Source organism: Bos indicus, chromosome 10 (assembly GCF_029378745.1).
Source record: "Bos indicus isolate NIAB-ARS_2022 breed Sahiwal x Tharparkar chromosome 10, NIAB-ARS_B.indTharparkar_mat_pri_1.0, whole genome shotgun sequence".
NCBI classification, from domain to species: Eukaryota; Metazoa; Chordata; class Mammalia; order Artiodactyla; family Bovidae; genus Bos; species Bos indicus.
In genome coordinates this window covers 20,378,162-20,393,350 of record NC_091769.1, presented here as the reverse complement: position 1 = coordinate 20,393,350, position 15,189 = coordinate 20,378,162, and the positions used below count along the sequence as shown (strand labels likewise).

General features: G+C 51.1%; 1 protein-coding gene across 4 annotated transcripts in view; it reads right to left on the bottom strand.

The window, feature by feature from the left end:
- The window catches only part of CD276 (CD276 molecule), a 40,171-nt gene that overhangs the window by 6,634 nt on the left and 18,348 nt on the right, over positions 1-15,189 (bottom strand). For all 4 annotated transcript variants that reach the window (XM_070797056.1, XM_070797055.1, XM_019968250.2 and 1 more), the window contains 5 exons: positions 7,100-7,222; positions 4,189-4,530; positions 3,695-4,009; positions 2,758-3,096; positions 2,281-2,577 (listed from right to left, as the gene is read on the bottom strand). In XM_070797056.1, the coding sequence (XP_070653157.1) occupies positions 2,281-2,577; positions 2,758-3,096; positions 3,695-4,009; positions 4,189-4,530; positions 7,100-7,172 (1,366 nt within the window). In that variant the 5' untranslated portion in view covers positions 7,173-7,222. The remainder of the gene's footprint in view (positions 1-2,280; positions 2,578-2,757; positions 3,097-3,694; positions 4,010-4,188; positions 4,531-7,099; positions 7,223-15,189) is intronic.

Below are 15,189 nucleotides of genomic sequence, written 5' to 3'. Positions count from 1 at the left end.
ATGAGTACAGCAGGGCCACAAGCCCTCAAAACTTAAATGCAAATGACTGCATTTATCATGTATCCAGTTTTCAGAGAGGTGGCTAATCCCCAAAGAGTCAGAGCCACCGTGCTAGGCTGTGGCCTTGGGAAAGTTCTCTCTTCTCTCTGGCCTTCAGCTTCCTCATTTGTGAAATGAACGCACTTTAAATGCCAGCTACTATAATTTTTAATGTTTTTCTCTCAGGTGGAGAAATGTCCCCACTGAGCAGCAGCAGGAAAGGAGGATAGTACCAGGAAGCACATGGAAGAAACCCCTGGGGATCCCAGGGTGGGGCTTTTGCAGAAAAGCAAGGAGCAGAGCCACAGAAATACCCAGGCAGAGGGGTTCCCACTATGCCCACCCCTAGGCTGGTGTTGATGCCCTCAGTACAGGTCAGGCTTGTCCTCATTCTGCCAGTCAAGGACAGAGTGGGGTTTCAGACCTGCATCTTCAGGTATATGAGTATAATCGCATACTCACAAGTCCTTTCTACACAGGATGGCGAATAGCTAATTCAGTTCAGTGTGCAAATTATCGTGAAGATCACCAATCCTTCAAGGTCCCCTCAACCCCACCTGTCCCTAGAGACTTCTGAAACTGCAGCCCATTCTGATCACTCCCTACTCCTCTGAAAACTTCACATTCTCTGTCAATCCTGCTGTAGCTAATATTTCTGATTCTCTCCTGTGGCTACATCAGACCATATGCTGACGTATCTAAAAGGTCAAGGAGACCCCATGGGACATCCAACAGCCCAGAGCAGTAACTACCCCACAGAAAGTACAGGCCTAGGGTCTCCAGAAAGAGGGTGAAGTCAATCTTGGGGAGGGGGTGGGCAAAGGGACAAAGCCTTGCCAGAAGAAAAACCGTGAAAGAGGAGGAGGAATGAGCCTCAATTCCTAGAAGGCAAATGCGATGGACACTTGCAGAAGTGAAGGCCACGCAAGGTCCTTGCAAATGGGGCGCAGGAAGACAGGAGTGAGTCAGTGAAGCCTGAGGCTTGCGCAGAAACTGGTTATCAGGGGGATCAGGTCTTCTGTGGGCCGCAGGTCAGGTGGAAGTCATGGGAAAGAAACAGGAGAACCAGATGGACAGAACCTGCTGTTCTGATCCCAGAGAATGCAGGGGGGTCCCTAGGAAAGGTTAGCTGTCCGAAGGGGAGGTACAGAGGAGCCAGAATGAGATCCAAATAAGGATGAAGACTGCCTCCCCCTGGCCTGAGTGTAGGTCTGAGCCCTCTTCACACCTCCAGGCACAAGGGGTACACACTGAGGTGGGCACTAAAGGAAGGGAAGTGTGGGCTAGGAGCCCAAAACTGTAGATTGAGGGAATTGCCCAAGGGGCAGCGTTGATCTGGTGTTTGACCACATGGGGGCAGCAGAGAGAGCCCAGCCATTCCAAAGGCTGCCTGTGCTGTGTGCTGTGGTTAGTTGCAACCCCAGGGACTGTAGCATGTCAGGCACCTCTGTCCATGGGGGTTCTCCAGGAGGGAATACTGGAGTCGGTTGCCATGCCCTCCTCCAAGGGATCTTCTCAACCCAGGAATCGAACCCAGGTCTCCTGCCTTGCAGGTGGATTCTTTACCAGTTGAGCTACCCGGGAAGTCCAAAGGCTGGCTGGGTCCAGTTTAATTCCATGGAGAACTGACATTGATGGAGTGAGGGGTCTGACCACCTGGAGAGGCCCAGCTGTCTCTCAGGGGCTCACAGTTAGATGGCGCCCAGCAACAGACGGTGACATAGCAACACCTTCTCAGCACTTGGAGAGGTTCCCGTAGGAAAGCACTCCAGACAGAGCTATGCCTTGTGGCTGCTCCAGAACTCCCTCCTGGAACACCTCCAGATTCCAGACAGGTATTCAGTCCCCAAGTACCAACTAAGACACTCTTGCTGCTGCTGCTGCTGCTAAGTCGCTTCAGTCGTGTCCAACTCTGTGCGACCCCATAGACGGCAGCCCACCAGGCTTCCCCATCCCTGCGATTCTCCAGGCAAGAACACTGGAGTGGGTTGCCATTTCCTTCACCAATGCATAAAGTGAAAAGTGTTAGGAGGGCAAATACTACAAATGATTCTTATTGCGCAATATAGCAAGTCCCTTAAGGACTGCTTGGGGGAGAATTTGAGACACGTGAAATGTAAAAAAAAAAAAAAAAAATTCTTAAGTTTCCTGACCACCCAAGCCTATCTGAATTCTGGCTCAGAGTCTATATAAAAAGCGATGGTTCCTTCTATCCTTCCCCAGCTGCTCGTCGGCCCCTACCTGTGATGGTGACCGAGCCGTGGGCGTCCTGCTGCAGCACGGGGTTGCGCACCAGGCAGCTGTAGGTACCATTAGCGCCCAGCACCACCCTCAGCACACTGTGCACGTCGAACAAGCCCTGTTCGTTGGCCATCTGCGACGTGGTCACGTTGCCGGTCAAGGGCGCACCCTGCCCATCCTGCCACAACACTTCGGCCTCGGGGTAGCCCCGGTAGCTGGAGCACGTGATGGTCACCGTGTCCCCAGGCCTCAGGTCCTTGTTGGGCTCCAGGGTCATGCTGGGTTTTGAGTAGGGGGCTGGAGGGGAGCAGAGGGTAGAGGGCAGAGGTCAGGTAAGGCAAGGGCAGTGGGACACAGTGGAGGGAAAGAGCGCCCGGGGCTGTGAAGACAAGGGTCAGCACTGGGGCAGTGGGTAAAGGGCTGCAGGAAGTAGGAGGGGCGTGCCAAGGGGAGGGCGCCCCCTTCCGCGGCTCTCACCTGCCACCTGCAGGCTGACCGCGGCGCTGCCGAAGTCCCGGATGCTCACGAAGCAGGTGAAGCTCCCCTCATCAGCCACGCGCACGCGCTGTAGCCTCAGGGACGCGTTGCCCTGAGCCAGCAGGTCTGGGAAGAGCGCTGTGCGGTTGGCATAGGCGCTGCCCTGGTCGCGGCCCTCGGCGAAGCTGTGCACCAGCTGTTTGGTGTCTGTCAGCTGCCAGATGAGGTTGAGCTGTGCCAGGCTGAAGCCGGGCTCGGTCGAGAAGGAGCAGCGTAGGGTGGCGTCGGTGCCCACGAGGGCCACCACAGGGTCTTCCGGAACCTGGACTTCCACTGCACCTGAGGGCGAGGTTGGAGCGGCACGGCAGTGAGGAGGGGTGGGGACACTTGGCTACCACCACACTGCCTCCCATATCTCCTCCATCGACCCCCAGGTCCCATGCCATCTTCCCATTTTCTCCCCAGACCTAAAAACAGATTGAGTCTCAGCACTTCCAGACGTGTCCCTAATCGTCTGACAAGAATCACAACAGCTTGGCCTTGGCCTGACAAGGTCCATCTCCCTGGGGGACCTGGCCTGGGGCAGCCTGCAGCTCTAGCAAAACTCTCCTCTCCGCAAGGACCCATTTCCCTCTCCTATCTTCCGACTCTCTTCTGAGATCTGAATGCTTCTCCACTCTTTCCACCGGTTTCCAGAGCCCTGGAGTCAGGAGACCCAGAGAGCTGAGAGGACCTGTGATCATCACCCTCACCTACTCCTGCCACAGTAAGCTTTCCCTCTATGCAACCTGTTTCTGTTATTATTATTCGGTGTCTCACTGTTCTGGGAGACTGAAGGTAAGGAGCTAGATTCAGATACTATGACCACTGGAGATTGGACCAACTCCCCGCCCCTGTCCCCCACCCCAAGGGACATTTAAGAAAACAAAAGAAAAACCTGTGGGGCTTCTATGGGGCGTGATGGTGACCGAGCCGTGGGCGTCCTGCTGCAGCACGGGGTTGCGCACCAGGCAGCTGTAGGTACCATTAGCGCCCAGCACCACCCTCAGCACACTGTGCACGTCGAACAAGCCCTGTTCGTTGGCCATCTGCGACGTGGTCACGTTGCCGGTCAAGGGCGCACCCTGCCCATCCTGCCACAACACTTCGGCCTTGGGGTAGCCCCGGTAGCTGGAGCACGTGATGGTCACCGTGTCCCCAGGCCTCAGGTCCTTGTTGGGCTCCAGGGTCATGCTGGGTTTTGAGTAGGGGGCTGGAGGGGAGCAGAGGTAGAGGGCAGAGGTCAGGTAAGGCAAGGGCAGTGGGACACAGTGGAGGGAAAGAGCGCCCGGGGCTGTGAAGACAAGGGTCAGCACTGGGGCAGTGGGTAAAGGGCTGCAGGAAGTAGGAGGGGCGTGCCAAGGGGAGGGCGCCCCCTTCCGCGGCTCTCACCTGCCACCTGCAGGCTGACCGTGGCGCTGCCGAAGTCCCGGATTCTCACGAAGCAGGTAAAGCTGCCCTCATCAGCCACGCGCACGCGCTGTAGCCTCAGGGACGCATTGCCCTGAGCCAGCAGGTCTGGGAAGAGCGCTGTGCGGTTGGCATAGGCGCTGCCCTGGTCGCGGCCCTCGGCGAAGCTGTGCACCAGCTGTTTGGTGTCTGTCAGCTGCCAGATGAGGTTGAGCTGTGCCAGGCTGAAGCCGGGCTCGGTCGAGAAGGAGCAGCGTAGGGTGGCGTCGGTGCCCACGAGGGCCACCACGGGGTCTTCCGGAACCTGAACTTCCACCGCGGCCCCTGAGGGTGGGGTTGGTGAGGTGGGACGGTGAGAAGAGGGTGAGACACTTGTGACCTCCCTAGTTCCCCTCCCCTTCCAAGTTAACTTCAGGCCCTGTCCACTGCTTTTTTAAGGGCTGAGGAGAGATGCTTTTGAACTGTGGTGTTGGAGAAGACTCTTGAGAGTCCCTTGGACTGCAAGGAGATCCAACCAGTTCATTCTAAAGGAGATCAGCCCTGGGTGTTCTTTGGAAGGAATGATGCTAAAGCTGAAACTCCAGGTTTTTGGCTACCTCATGCAAAGAGTTGACTCATTGGAAAAGACTCTGATGCTGGGAGGGACTGGGGGCAGGAGGAGAAGGGGACGACAGAGGATGAGATGGCTGGATGGCATCACTGACTCGATGGACGTGAGTCTGAGTGAACTCCGGGAGTTGGTGATGGACAGGGAGGCCTGGCGTGCTGGGATTCATGGGGTCGCAAAGAGTCGGACATGACTGAGCGACTGAACTGAACTGAATTGAGGAGAGTTTATTACTTGTGGTTCTAGTTCAGCCAACATGAATATAGTAAATACATACTACGCCAAGGGTAAGAGTTAGGAATGCCACAGAGAACACCACCAAGGTCACACCTCTGAAGAGCTTAAATTTTAGTGGGAGATAGAGACAAACTAGCACACAAATTCTTGGTAGCATGTGATCTTGGTAGCATGAGTATGAAGGAAGAAAGAAGCCAATGGATAGAAAGTAAAGACGTAGTTTTTAAAAAAATCTGGCAGGTGCATCACCTGTCTGTGCTGGCTGCATTTCCCAAGTATACACTATTTTTATAAATTATGAAAAGAAAATCTAAACAATAATATGCACCAAAATGCTATTAGTGGTTTTCTCTGGATGAGAATCACAAGTTCTTTTTCTTTTCCTCAACAAACATAATTAGTTTTTATGCAAGAAAGAAAGATTACCCATGCATTTAAATATGGTGGTGAACCACATTCTCCATAAAGAGATACTAAGCTGAGATTGAAAGGGAATGAAAAAAGAGTCTGATATAGTCAGAGAAAAGCCCCCTAGGGCAGGTTGCCCTGTTCCCACCCCTGCCCTCTTTCCTGTGGGTTTACTCTGCAGCCTCCCACCCAGTCACCTCTGCCTCCAGTCCAGCTCTTCTTTTAGAGCCCTGGGAAGTTAGGTAGGGGTTCCTGATAGCTTTTCTTTTGGTGATATGTGCCTCCTAGCCTGGCACTGCCATTCTTGGGCAATGGTTATGATAAGTGTGTGCTCTGGGCATCAGCAAAGCAGGCACACTCAGAAAGTGTGGAGACCAGTCTTGAAACAAAGCTAGCTGAATATAGCACTCATTAAAGTTTTCTCACATTTTGAAAAACAGCATTTTATAGTTAGTATTTTCATTGTGAATTACATATAGGGAGGTGGTATCATTGTCTTTGGGCTTCCCTGGTGGCTCAGACAGTAAAGAATCTGCCTGCAATGCAGCAGACCCAGGTTTGATCCCTGGGTCAGAAAGATCCCCTGGAGGAGGAAATGGCAACCTATTCCAGTTTTCTTGCCTGGAGAATTCCATGGACAGAGGTGCCTGGCGGGCTACAGTCCATGGGGTCGCAGAGTCAGACACAGCTGAGCAATTAACACACACACACACCCATCATCAACATCTTTGCAGTGTGTGATGATCTCTAAAGGCCTTAAGCTTTCACTGGATCTCCTGCCAGGCTGCCAGGCACCACAGGCCAGATCTCCAGTTGGAGACCAACAGGGTGCCCCTTGTATGGGGGCATTTGGGGGATGAAACCTGAGGAGTCACCCAAAGCCCTTTCTCTAGAGAAATCAATGTACCGCTGGGTAAAGCGGTGCTTCCTTCTTTTGACCACCAGATGGCACCAGACATTCAGCTTTGTCTTCCCCCTTGAGGGAGGACGTCTCCCTCTGAGCAGATTAGGATTTGAAATATGATGGTGTTGTCATTAAAGTAGGTGCCATTATTGAAAGCCAACTCTGTGCCAAGAACTGTGTGGGAAGACTTATATCCTTTATTCAACATGGTTATTGAGCACCTGCTATGTGGCTGGCATTAATCCTGGCCCTGGGGATACATTCTACTCTTTGAGCGAAGCAGGCAATAAGCAAGTAAACATATAATATGTCAGGTGGAGATTAGTGTTGGGAAGAAGCATAAAGTAAGGCCAGCGAAAGGGAGGGAAGAGGTGTTATTCTATACACAGTAGCCTGGGCAAGGTGACATTTGGGCAATGGCTTGAATGAAATATGGGATCGAGTCATGCAGACATGTGGAGGGAGAAAGTTTTAGGCAGATGCAACAGAATGTGCAAAGGCCCTCAGGAGGGAGCACATGTGTGTTTGAGAAACAGCCTTATCACATTTAGTGCTCACGTTACCATTTTACAGAAGAGAAAACAGAGGCTAAGAAATGTCAAGTAAGGTGGATCCCAAGGTAGGAATGAGGTGGACAGGGCACAGAGGAGATTTGGAGGCAGTTAGCCAAAAGCTTCCCAGCCCTGCCAGACAGAGAGGCCTCAAGGCAACTCAAGGCTCCAAACTGCTCCCCTCACCTGTGAGGCAGAACCACAGCACTCCCAGGGCGGGGGCCACACTCACACCCGTGCTGCTCGGTCCACACAGCATCTTCTCGCGAGGCAGCTGACAGCTGGACTCTCCGTGATGGAAGGCTGCCCCTGCCGGTGAGGAAGAGGAAGTGAAGCTTCTGTCTCAAAAGGTCCTTACCAAGCCCTCTCTCTCACCTCATCTCCCCTGGACCAGCCTGGTGGAAGGCTGCAACAGCCCACTCGGAGGTCCTCCTTCCCACACCCTACAGGGCTCCCATCTGAGGGATATTTTGAGAGATGCTGGCAGGAGGGAATTGAGTCACTGGGGAGGCTGGATCAGGGGAGGCAGGGCAGCAGGCAGTTAGGATCCACCCCTTCTAAGATACTGATATGCAAACAAAAGATAGGAGAGGCAAGGCCAAGAATAGGCAAGCCTGGCCGGCTCGGGGCAACGCAAGTATGTACACAGATCAGTTTGGCTCAGCTGGTAGGGGAGAATAAGGCTTAGAGATCAGCTAAGACATTATTTTGCTGACAAAGGTCCGTATAGTCAAAGCTATGGTTTTTCCAGTGGTGATGTATGGACGTGAGAGTTGGACCATAAAGAAGGCAGACCACCGAAGAATTGATGCTTTTGAATTATGGTGCTGGAGAAGACTCTTGAGAGTCCCGTGGACTGCAAGGACATCAAACCAGTCAATCCTAAAGGAAATTAGTCCTGAATATTCATTGGAAGGACTGATGCTCAAGCTCCAATACTTTGGCCACCTGATGTGAAGAGCTGACTCACTAGAAAAGACCCTGACACTGGGAAAGATTGAGGGCAGGAGGAGAAGGGGATGACAGAGGATGAGATAGTTGGATGGCATCACTGACTCAGTGGACATGAGTTTGAGCAAACTCCAGAAGATAGTGAAAGACAAGAAAGCCTGGCGTGCGGCAGTCCATGGGGTCGCAAAGAGTTGGACACAACTTAGCCACTGAACAACATAACAAGAGGTCAGAAGCTTATCCTGAAGGCAGCTGGGAGCCACAGAAGGTTCTGGAATAAAAGAAAGGATATGGTCAGAGCTGTGTTTCATAAAGATTACACTGACAGCATCTGCAGGATAGATGAGAAGAGTTGGACAGAAGAGACAAAGCAGGTCTGGGGGAAAGCGGCAGCATGAAGGACAGGGGAGCGAGAGGGGGAGCAGTCGGGGTGGCCGTGGTCTGAGCCTAGGGAGCAGGCGGAGCATTCACACAGAGAACAGGGAAGGGTTTAGTGTAGGCTGTGTGCAGTGAAAGGTGTTTGTGCAGGAACTTCCTGGAGAGACTTCTGAAGGCCCCCGGTGAATGAGTATGGGGCTCAAGGGAGAGGACATGGGCTAGTTTAACATGCATATACTGAGGGCCCAAGACAAATGAGAAGCGGAAGTGGCCTGTTCTGAGACTGACCCCCGCCCCCATACTGGAATCAGGATTGAGTGGGGTATTTCTGCAACCTCCCAGGACCCTGCTCCCAGTCCCTGGCTTCCTCCCACCCCACCCCCAATGCTGTCTGCCTTTTCCCCAGGTCTCACAGCTGCTGCCTGATGGTCACATCCTGACTAAGCCATGTGTCAACAGGGTTGATTTATACTATTCAATACAATTTGACAAAAATAGAAAAGGTTTCACATTGCTCAGACCACCCAGGGAGCCAGGCTGCCTGACTTGGTCCCATTTTGCAAGAGGAAAAAAAAATTAAAGCCCAGATAAGTGAGGGGACTTCATGTTTTGCACAAAGTTGAGAAGGGTTTGCATTCTCCACCTCCTGCCACACCTCTCTCCCCTTCCAGGGAGCGAATGGCATCAATAGTCGAGTTTTGAGCAGTTTCAGTTGCACAGTCGCAACCCTCCCAATCCCAGCCAAGCACCTCCCGCCTCTCCCCCTTCCCCCACACCCAGCAGTTGAGCTGAGGGAGTCCCTTAGCCAAGCCGGGTGCATCCTGCGCCGCCGCCCCACCTCCCAGCTGTCCACAGTGGGGAAGCCCTGAGCAGCCACTTCCTTCCCAGACAGTTCCGGTCCAAACCTGGCGGCCTCAAAGCCTTGCCGCCTGCTGAGTCAGCAGCCTTCGAGGTCCATTCATAAAGGCACCCTTGGCAGGCACCACATCATGCCTACAAGGGCCACCACAGACTGAAGGGAAATGCTGGCAGGCAGTGGCTGGCCATGTCTGCCCGTCTGCTGAAGGAATCACAGAGACTAAGGATTAAGGAGCTCTCATTTACCCCAAGACAGAACCAAGGCCTGTCCTTCCTGGGTCTCCCTCACTCTTCCCACTGCTGCCCATGCCTACCATCTCCCATCCTGACCTTGGCGGCCAGCACTCCTGTGATCCTCCCGTGACTCTCCACTCTGCCCCTGCCCACCCCGCACTCTGCGTGTCTCCTCTTAGGACCTGATGCAGGAATCTGCTCACATCTTTCCTCTACAAGGCCCTCACATGGTTCCCCATTTACCACCGGAATAAACGCACACCACTCTGCCTGGCTCTTAAGCCTTTTCTGATGACTATTTCCTCCATTCATCAAGCTAATTCCTGCTGCTGCTGCTGGGTTTACTTGCCAGGGTTGCTTGGTCTGGCTGCCACCTCCGTGAATATGGGGCGGTCTCCCAATCTAATCAGGTTCCCCAAGGGCCGAGCTGTCCTTCCCTCCTGAGGGAAGGTGAGGATTCCCTGGGGGTAGTGGGGGTGGTCAATCAGTTCAGTCTCTCAGTCATGTCCGACTCTTTGTGACTCCATGGACTAGAGCACACCAGGCGGTCTCCCAATCTAATCAGGTTCCCCAAGGGCCGAGCTGTCCTTCCCTCCTGAGGGAAGGTGAGGATTCCCTGGGGGTAGTGGGGGTGGTCAATCAGTTCAGTCTCTCAGTCATGTCCGACTCTTTGTGACTCCATGGACTAGAGCACACCAGGCTTCCCTGTCTCGAGTCAGTGATGCCATCCAACCATCTCATCCTCTGTCCTCCCCTTCTCCTCCTGCCTTCAATCTTTCCAGGGGTTGGATTTGCTCTCTTCAACTCCTTTCCTAGACTCTGGACTCAGGGAAGTTCCTGTCTCATGTGTTCCCTGGGGAGAAGCCTTGACAGCCCAGAACCGAGGACAGGGAGAGGCTCCCTCCCCAGTAGCTGGGCTCCTAGAGCTGAGCGCAGGAGAGGGGAACACATCTCAGAGAGGGTATTGCTAGGCAACAGAAGCATGACCTGTGACCACTGGGACAGACAGGCTGCCCAGCACACAGAGCGTCATGGAGACGCACAGGCCTCAGGCTGCATTCACACCGCCCTGCCCACCTTTTCTACAAAGGGGAATTCTCACCCCCAGGCAGGATGGCCCTGGAGTCAGCATGTGCCACCCCTCCCAGTGAATCACCAGCCAGTTTTCCCTCCTCCACTTCCTCCATCCTCATCGAGCCCTGTCCCAGCCAAATGTGGGAATTCCAAGGAGCCCTGGCAGGAAAGAGCACAGGGTGCCTTGGCTTTCACAGAGAAGAAGGAGGGAGGGGCCCGGGCCACCCAAGGCCTGAGGTTCAGTAAGTGAATCCACCCCCAGAAGAGGTGGAGCCACAAGGAATCTCCCCAGAGATGACCTCCATAAAGCCAAAACCAAAAATCAAGGGCTGAGGTGGGCTCTATACTACGATGCCCTGGATCTGGGGATGTCTGAGGGGAACTCCTCGCCCCTACCATAACCACCAGCAGCACCCCATTTTCTCTTAACCCTCCTGCCTTTTCCCAATCCCTGCAGGGGCTGCTTGGACAACACGTCTCCCAGAAGGCAAGAAGGATCAAGTCACAGAACTAGTGTACATCTTTGCTAACCAGCACTGGATAGAAGCGTAGCTTTTGAAAACAGCGGTTAAGTCCCTGGATCCAGCTCTGCCTGAAGCAAGCTGCATACCTAGACTGCCCAGATACTTGAGCCAATCTTTTTTTTTACCCCCTCAAGCTAGTTTGAGCTAAATTTCTCTTACCTGCAACTGAAGGTTGTTCTTGTCATCGTTTAGTTACTACTGCTAAGTCGCTTCAGTCGTGTCCAACTCTGTGTGACCCCACAGACGGCAGCCCACCAGGCTCCCCCGTCCCTGGGATTCTCCAGGCAAGAACACTGGAGTGGGTTGCCATTTCCTTCTCCAATGCATTAAAGTAAAAAGTGGAAGTGAAGTCGCTCAGTCATGTCCGACTCTTCGCGACCCCATGGACTGCAGCCCACCAGGCTCCTCCATCCATGGGATTTTCCAGGCAAGAGTATTGGAGTGGGGTGCCATCGCCTTCTCCGAATATGCTATCTAGGTTGGTCAAAACTTTTCTTCCAAGCAGCAAGCGTCTTTTAATTTCATGGCTGCAGTCACCATCTGCAGTGATTTGAGAGCCCCCCAAAATAAAGTCTGCCACTGTTTCCACTGTTTGTTCACCTATTTTCCATGAAGTGATGGGACCAGATGCCATGATCTTTGTTTTCTGAATGTTGAGCTTTAAGCCAACTTTTTCACTCTCCTCTTTCACTTCATCAAGAGGCTCTTTAGTTCTTCTTCACTTTCTGCCATAAGGGTGGTATCATCTGCATATCTGAGGTTATTGATATTTCTCTCAGCAATCTTGATTCCAGCTTGTGCTTCATCCAGCCCAGCGTTTCTCATGATGTACTCTGCATATAAGGTAAATAAGCAGGGTGACAATATACAGCCTTGACATACTCCTTTTCCTATTTGGAACTGAGCATTCTTTGGCATTGCCTTTCTTTGGGATTGGAATGAAAACTGACCTTTTCCAGTCCTGTGGCCATTGCTGAGTTTTCCAAATTTGCTGGCATATTGAGTGCAGCACTTTCACAGCATCATCTTTTAGGATTTGAAATAGCTCAACTGGAATTCCATCACCTCCACTAGCTTTGTTTGTAGTGATGCTTTCGAAGGCCCACTTGACTTCACATTCCAGGATGTCTGGCTCTAGGTCAGTGATCACATCATCATGATTATCTGGGTCGTGAAGATCTTTTTTATATAGTTCTTCTGTGTATTCTTGCTACGTCTTCTTAATATCTTCTGCTTCTGTATTAGGTCCATACCATTTCTGTCCTTTATCGAGCCCATCTTTGCATGAAATGTTCCCTTGGTAGCACTAATTTTCTTGAAGAGATCGCTAGTCTTTCTCCTTCTATTGTTTTCCTCTATTCCTTTGCACTGATCGCTGAGGAAGGTTTTCTTTTCTTTCTTTGCTATCCTTTGGAACCCTGCATTCAAATGGGTATAACTTTCCTTTTCTCCTTTGCTTTTTGCTTCTCTTCTTTTCATAGCTATTTAAAAGGGCTCCACAGACAGCCATTTTGCTTTTTTGCATTTGTTTTTCTTGGGGATGGTCTTGCTTCCTGTCTCCTGTACAGTGTCATGAACCTCTGTCCATAGTTCATCAGGCACTCTGTCTATCAGATCTAGTCCCTTAAATCTATTTCTCACTTTTACTGCATAATCATTAGGGATTTGATTTAGGTCATACCTGAATGGTCTAGTGGTTTTCCCTACTTTCTTCAATTTAAGTCTGAATTTGGCCTGTCCTAGCCTGTCCCCAGGTAGACAGGCTAGGAAAGGTGGTCTCTCCCTAGCCCCAAGAATCCTGGCTTCCTGGTACCGCTTTTCTGCCTCTCAGCCAGATCTCTTTGAAATAGTAAATAGTGAGCCCAAAGTTTGGTTCTAGTTCCAGTCCTGGCACTTTGCTGGGCAATCTTTATAGGTGACTTCCCCTCTCTGAGATCAGTGTGGCCATCTATGAAAAAAGGGCTTTGAAAATAAGTGAAAGTCTCTCAGTCATGTCCAACTCTTTGGGACCCCATGAACTGCAGCCCACTAGGTTCCACTGTCCATGGAATTCTCCAGGCAAGAATAGTAGAATGGGTTGTCATTCCCTTCTCCAGGGGATCTTCCTGACCCAGGGATCAAACCTGGGTATCCTGCATTGCAGGCAGTTTCTTTACAGTCTGAGCCACCAGGGAAGCCTGAAAGAAGAGCTTTACTGGATGCTGATGGAACTTCATTTGTATGTTAAGCCTTCATGTACTATATCCTTAAGGTCTAGCCAGTTAGCTGCCATGTAGGTCACACTGAAATGTATAAAATGACTGTGGCAGAAACCACTAGCGTTCCCTTTACATCTAGTTTCCTCCCCTTCTGTAGAATATTTATATTTTGTTAGGCACAGGGCCACTTAGCTAAAGACTACAGATACCAGCCTGCCTTGCAGCAGGGAATGGCCATGTGACCATTTTCTGGCTAATAGGATGTAGAAGGAACTGATGTATAACTTCTGGGTCGTGCCTTTAAAGAGGCGAATGCCCGCTCTCTTCTCCTCCCCCTTCCCACTGTCTAGAACACAGATGTGGTGAGCCATCGAGGACCACACTGCCAAAGGCAACACCCTGGGGACTGCAGAGCAGCAAGACAGAAGGCCCCTGCGGGGCTGCAGCATCAGCCCTGGACATACCCGGATTGTCCCCCGGGTCAGAATAAGCATCTCTTTGAGCGTCACTGTTATTTCGGGTCTTTCTCACAGCATCCAAAGTGACTAATTTAGGGACCCATCCCTTCCTTCCTCTCCCGCCTTCTCTTCTCCCGCTTCCCACCCTATGAAAATTGCTACTGCTCAGAACAGCAAAAGGAAACCACATCTAAAAGAGGTGTTTCAAAATGTGAACTGAACACTATCTCATTAGAGTCACTTAATGATCCCTGGACCCAGCTTAGGAGATATTTCAAGGGTAGTCATGACTTGTCTTGGTGATTGTATGTATGGTAGGGGTTGCAAGAGCCAAGGATGGACTGAAGGTTTCAACCAATGAGTGTGTGTGTCACACACAGAAGATGGAGAGACCTGGAAATGATGGGGGAGAAGAATTCCAACTGGGCCTGAGCCATGGATGGATCATCCATGAGAAAATGTGTGATGGATTTCTAGACACACAGAGCTGGAGCTCAGAACAGGATGTGGGAGCTACTCTTGGAAGCCAAAGTTGGGATCACTGAATAGATAATAGAATGAGAAGAGGCCCCCCGAACAAATTCTGAAGAAGCTGCCGAAGTTAAGAACAGAACAGGGAAGCTTTATCTGGCCACTCCCACAACTCCCCCCTGGAGACGGTACCCCCTACCTCCCAGAGAAGCCCACCACTTTTTGAGTAGCTCTCATTGATGTAAAGCTCTACCTTTTATTGAGATAAAATCTGTCAGCCTGTATAATTCCTCATTTGACCCCTTGAACCACAGAGAACATGTCTGCCCCCTCCCTTATAACAGCCCTGCAAGTCTTGGGTCTTCCTCTCCCTGGTAGAGGTCATATTGGGCAGCCAGCCACTTTTTTCACTAAAATAACCCAAAATAATAGACTGTCAAATCTGTGGCCAGTGACCAGAGTCATTTGCGCACATTGCTGTGGGTCCATGTCTCTGCCATCCTCCTCTGAAAGATTTAGGGAAAGGGTGGAGATTTATAGGATGTTTCATTTGTTACTATTACATTTCATCCAGTTAAGCTAAGTATCCAACTGCCATGATCTTTTTTTAAAAATTATGACAAAATACACATAACATGAAGTTTACCATTTTGCTTTTTTTTTTTTTTTGCCACACCCCTCAACTCATAGGATTAGTTCCCCAACCAGGGATTGAACCTGGGACCTTAGCAGTGAAAGCGCATAGTCCTAACCACTGGACCTATAGAGAATTCCCATTTTAATAATTTTTAAGTGTACAATTTGGTGGCATTAAGTGCAGACAGTGTTTTGTAATCGTGCCATCATCTTTTGAATTACTGTTTTGACAGTACCTGGTGTACAGGGGTGCTCAATAATTTTTTGGTGGATGAAGAAAAGAACAAATGGATGTTACCTAAAAAGGTTACCCTCTTCTCCTTACTTTATTTCTTGTGTCATCAAGGTCCTCTGGGAGAGGACAGAATCAGGAGAGCCCTGTAGCACTAGGGTCTGCCCCTGAATGTCTGTCCACTATTCAAGGTTTTGGGGTCCCAAGTCTTCCTATTTGTGCTGCCGCTCACCCAGCTTCCCATTTATCTCACCCCCAAAGT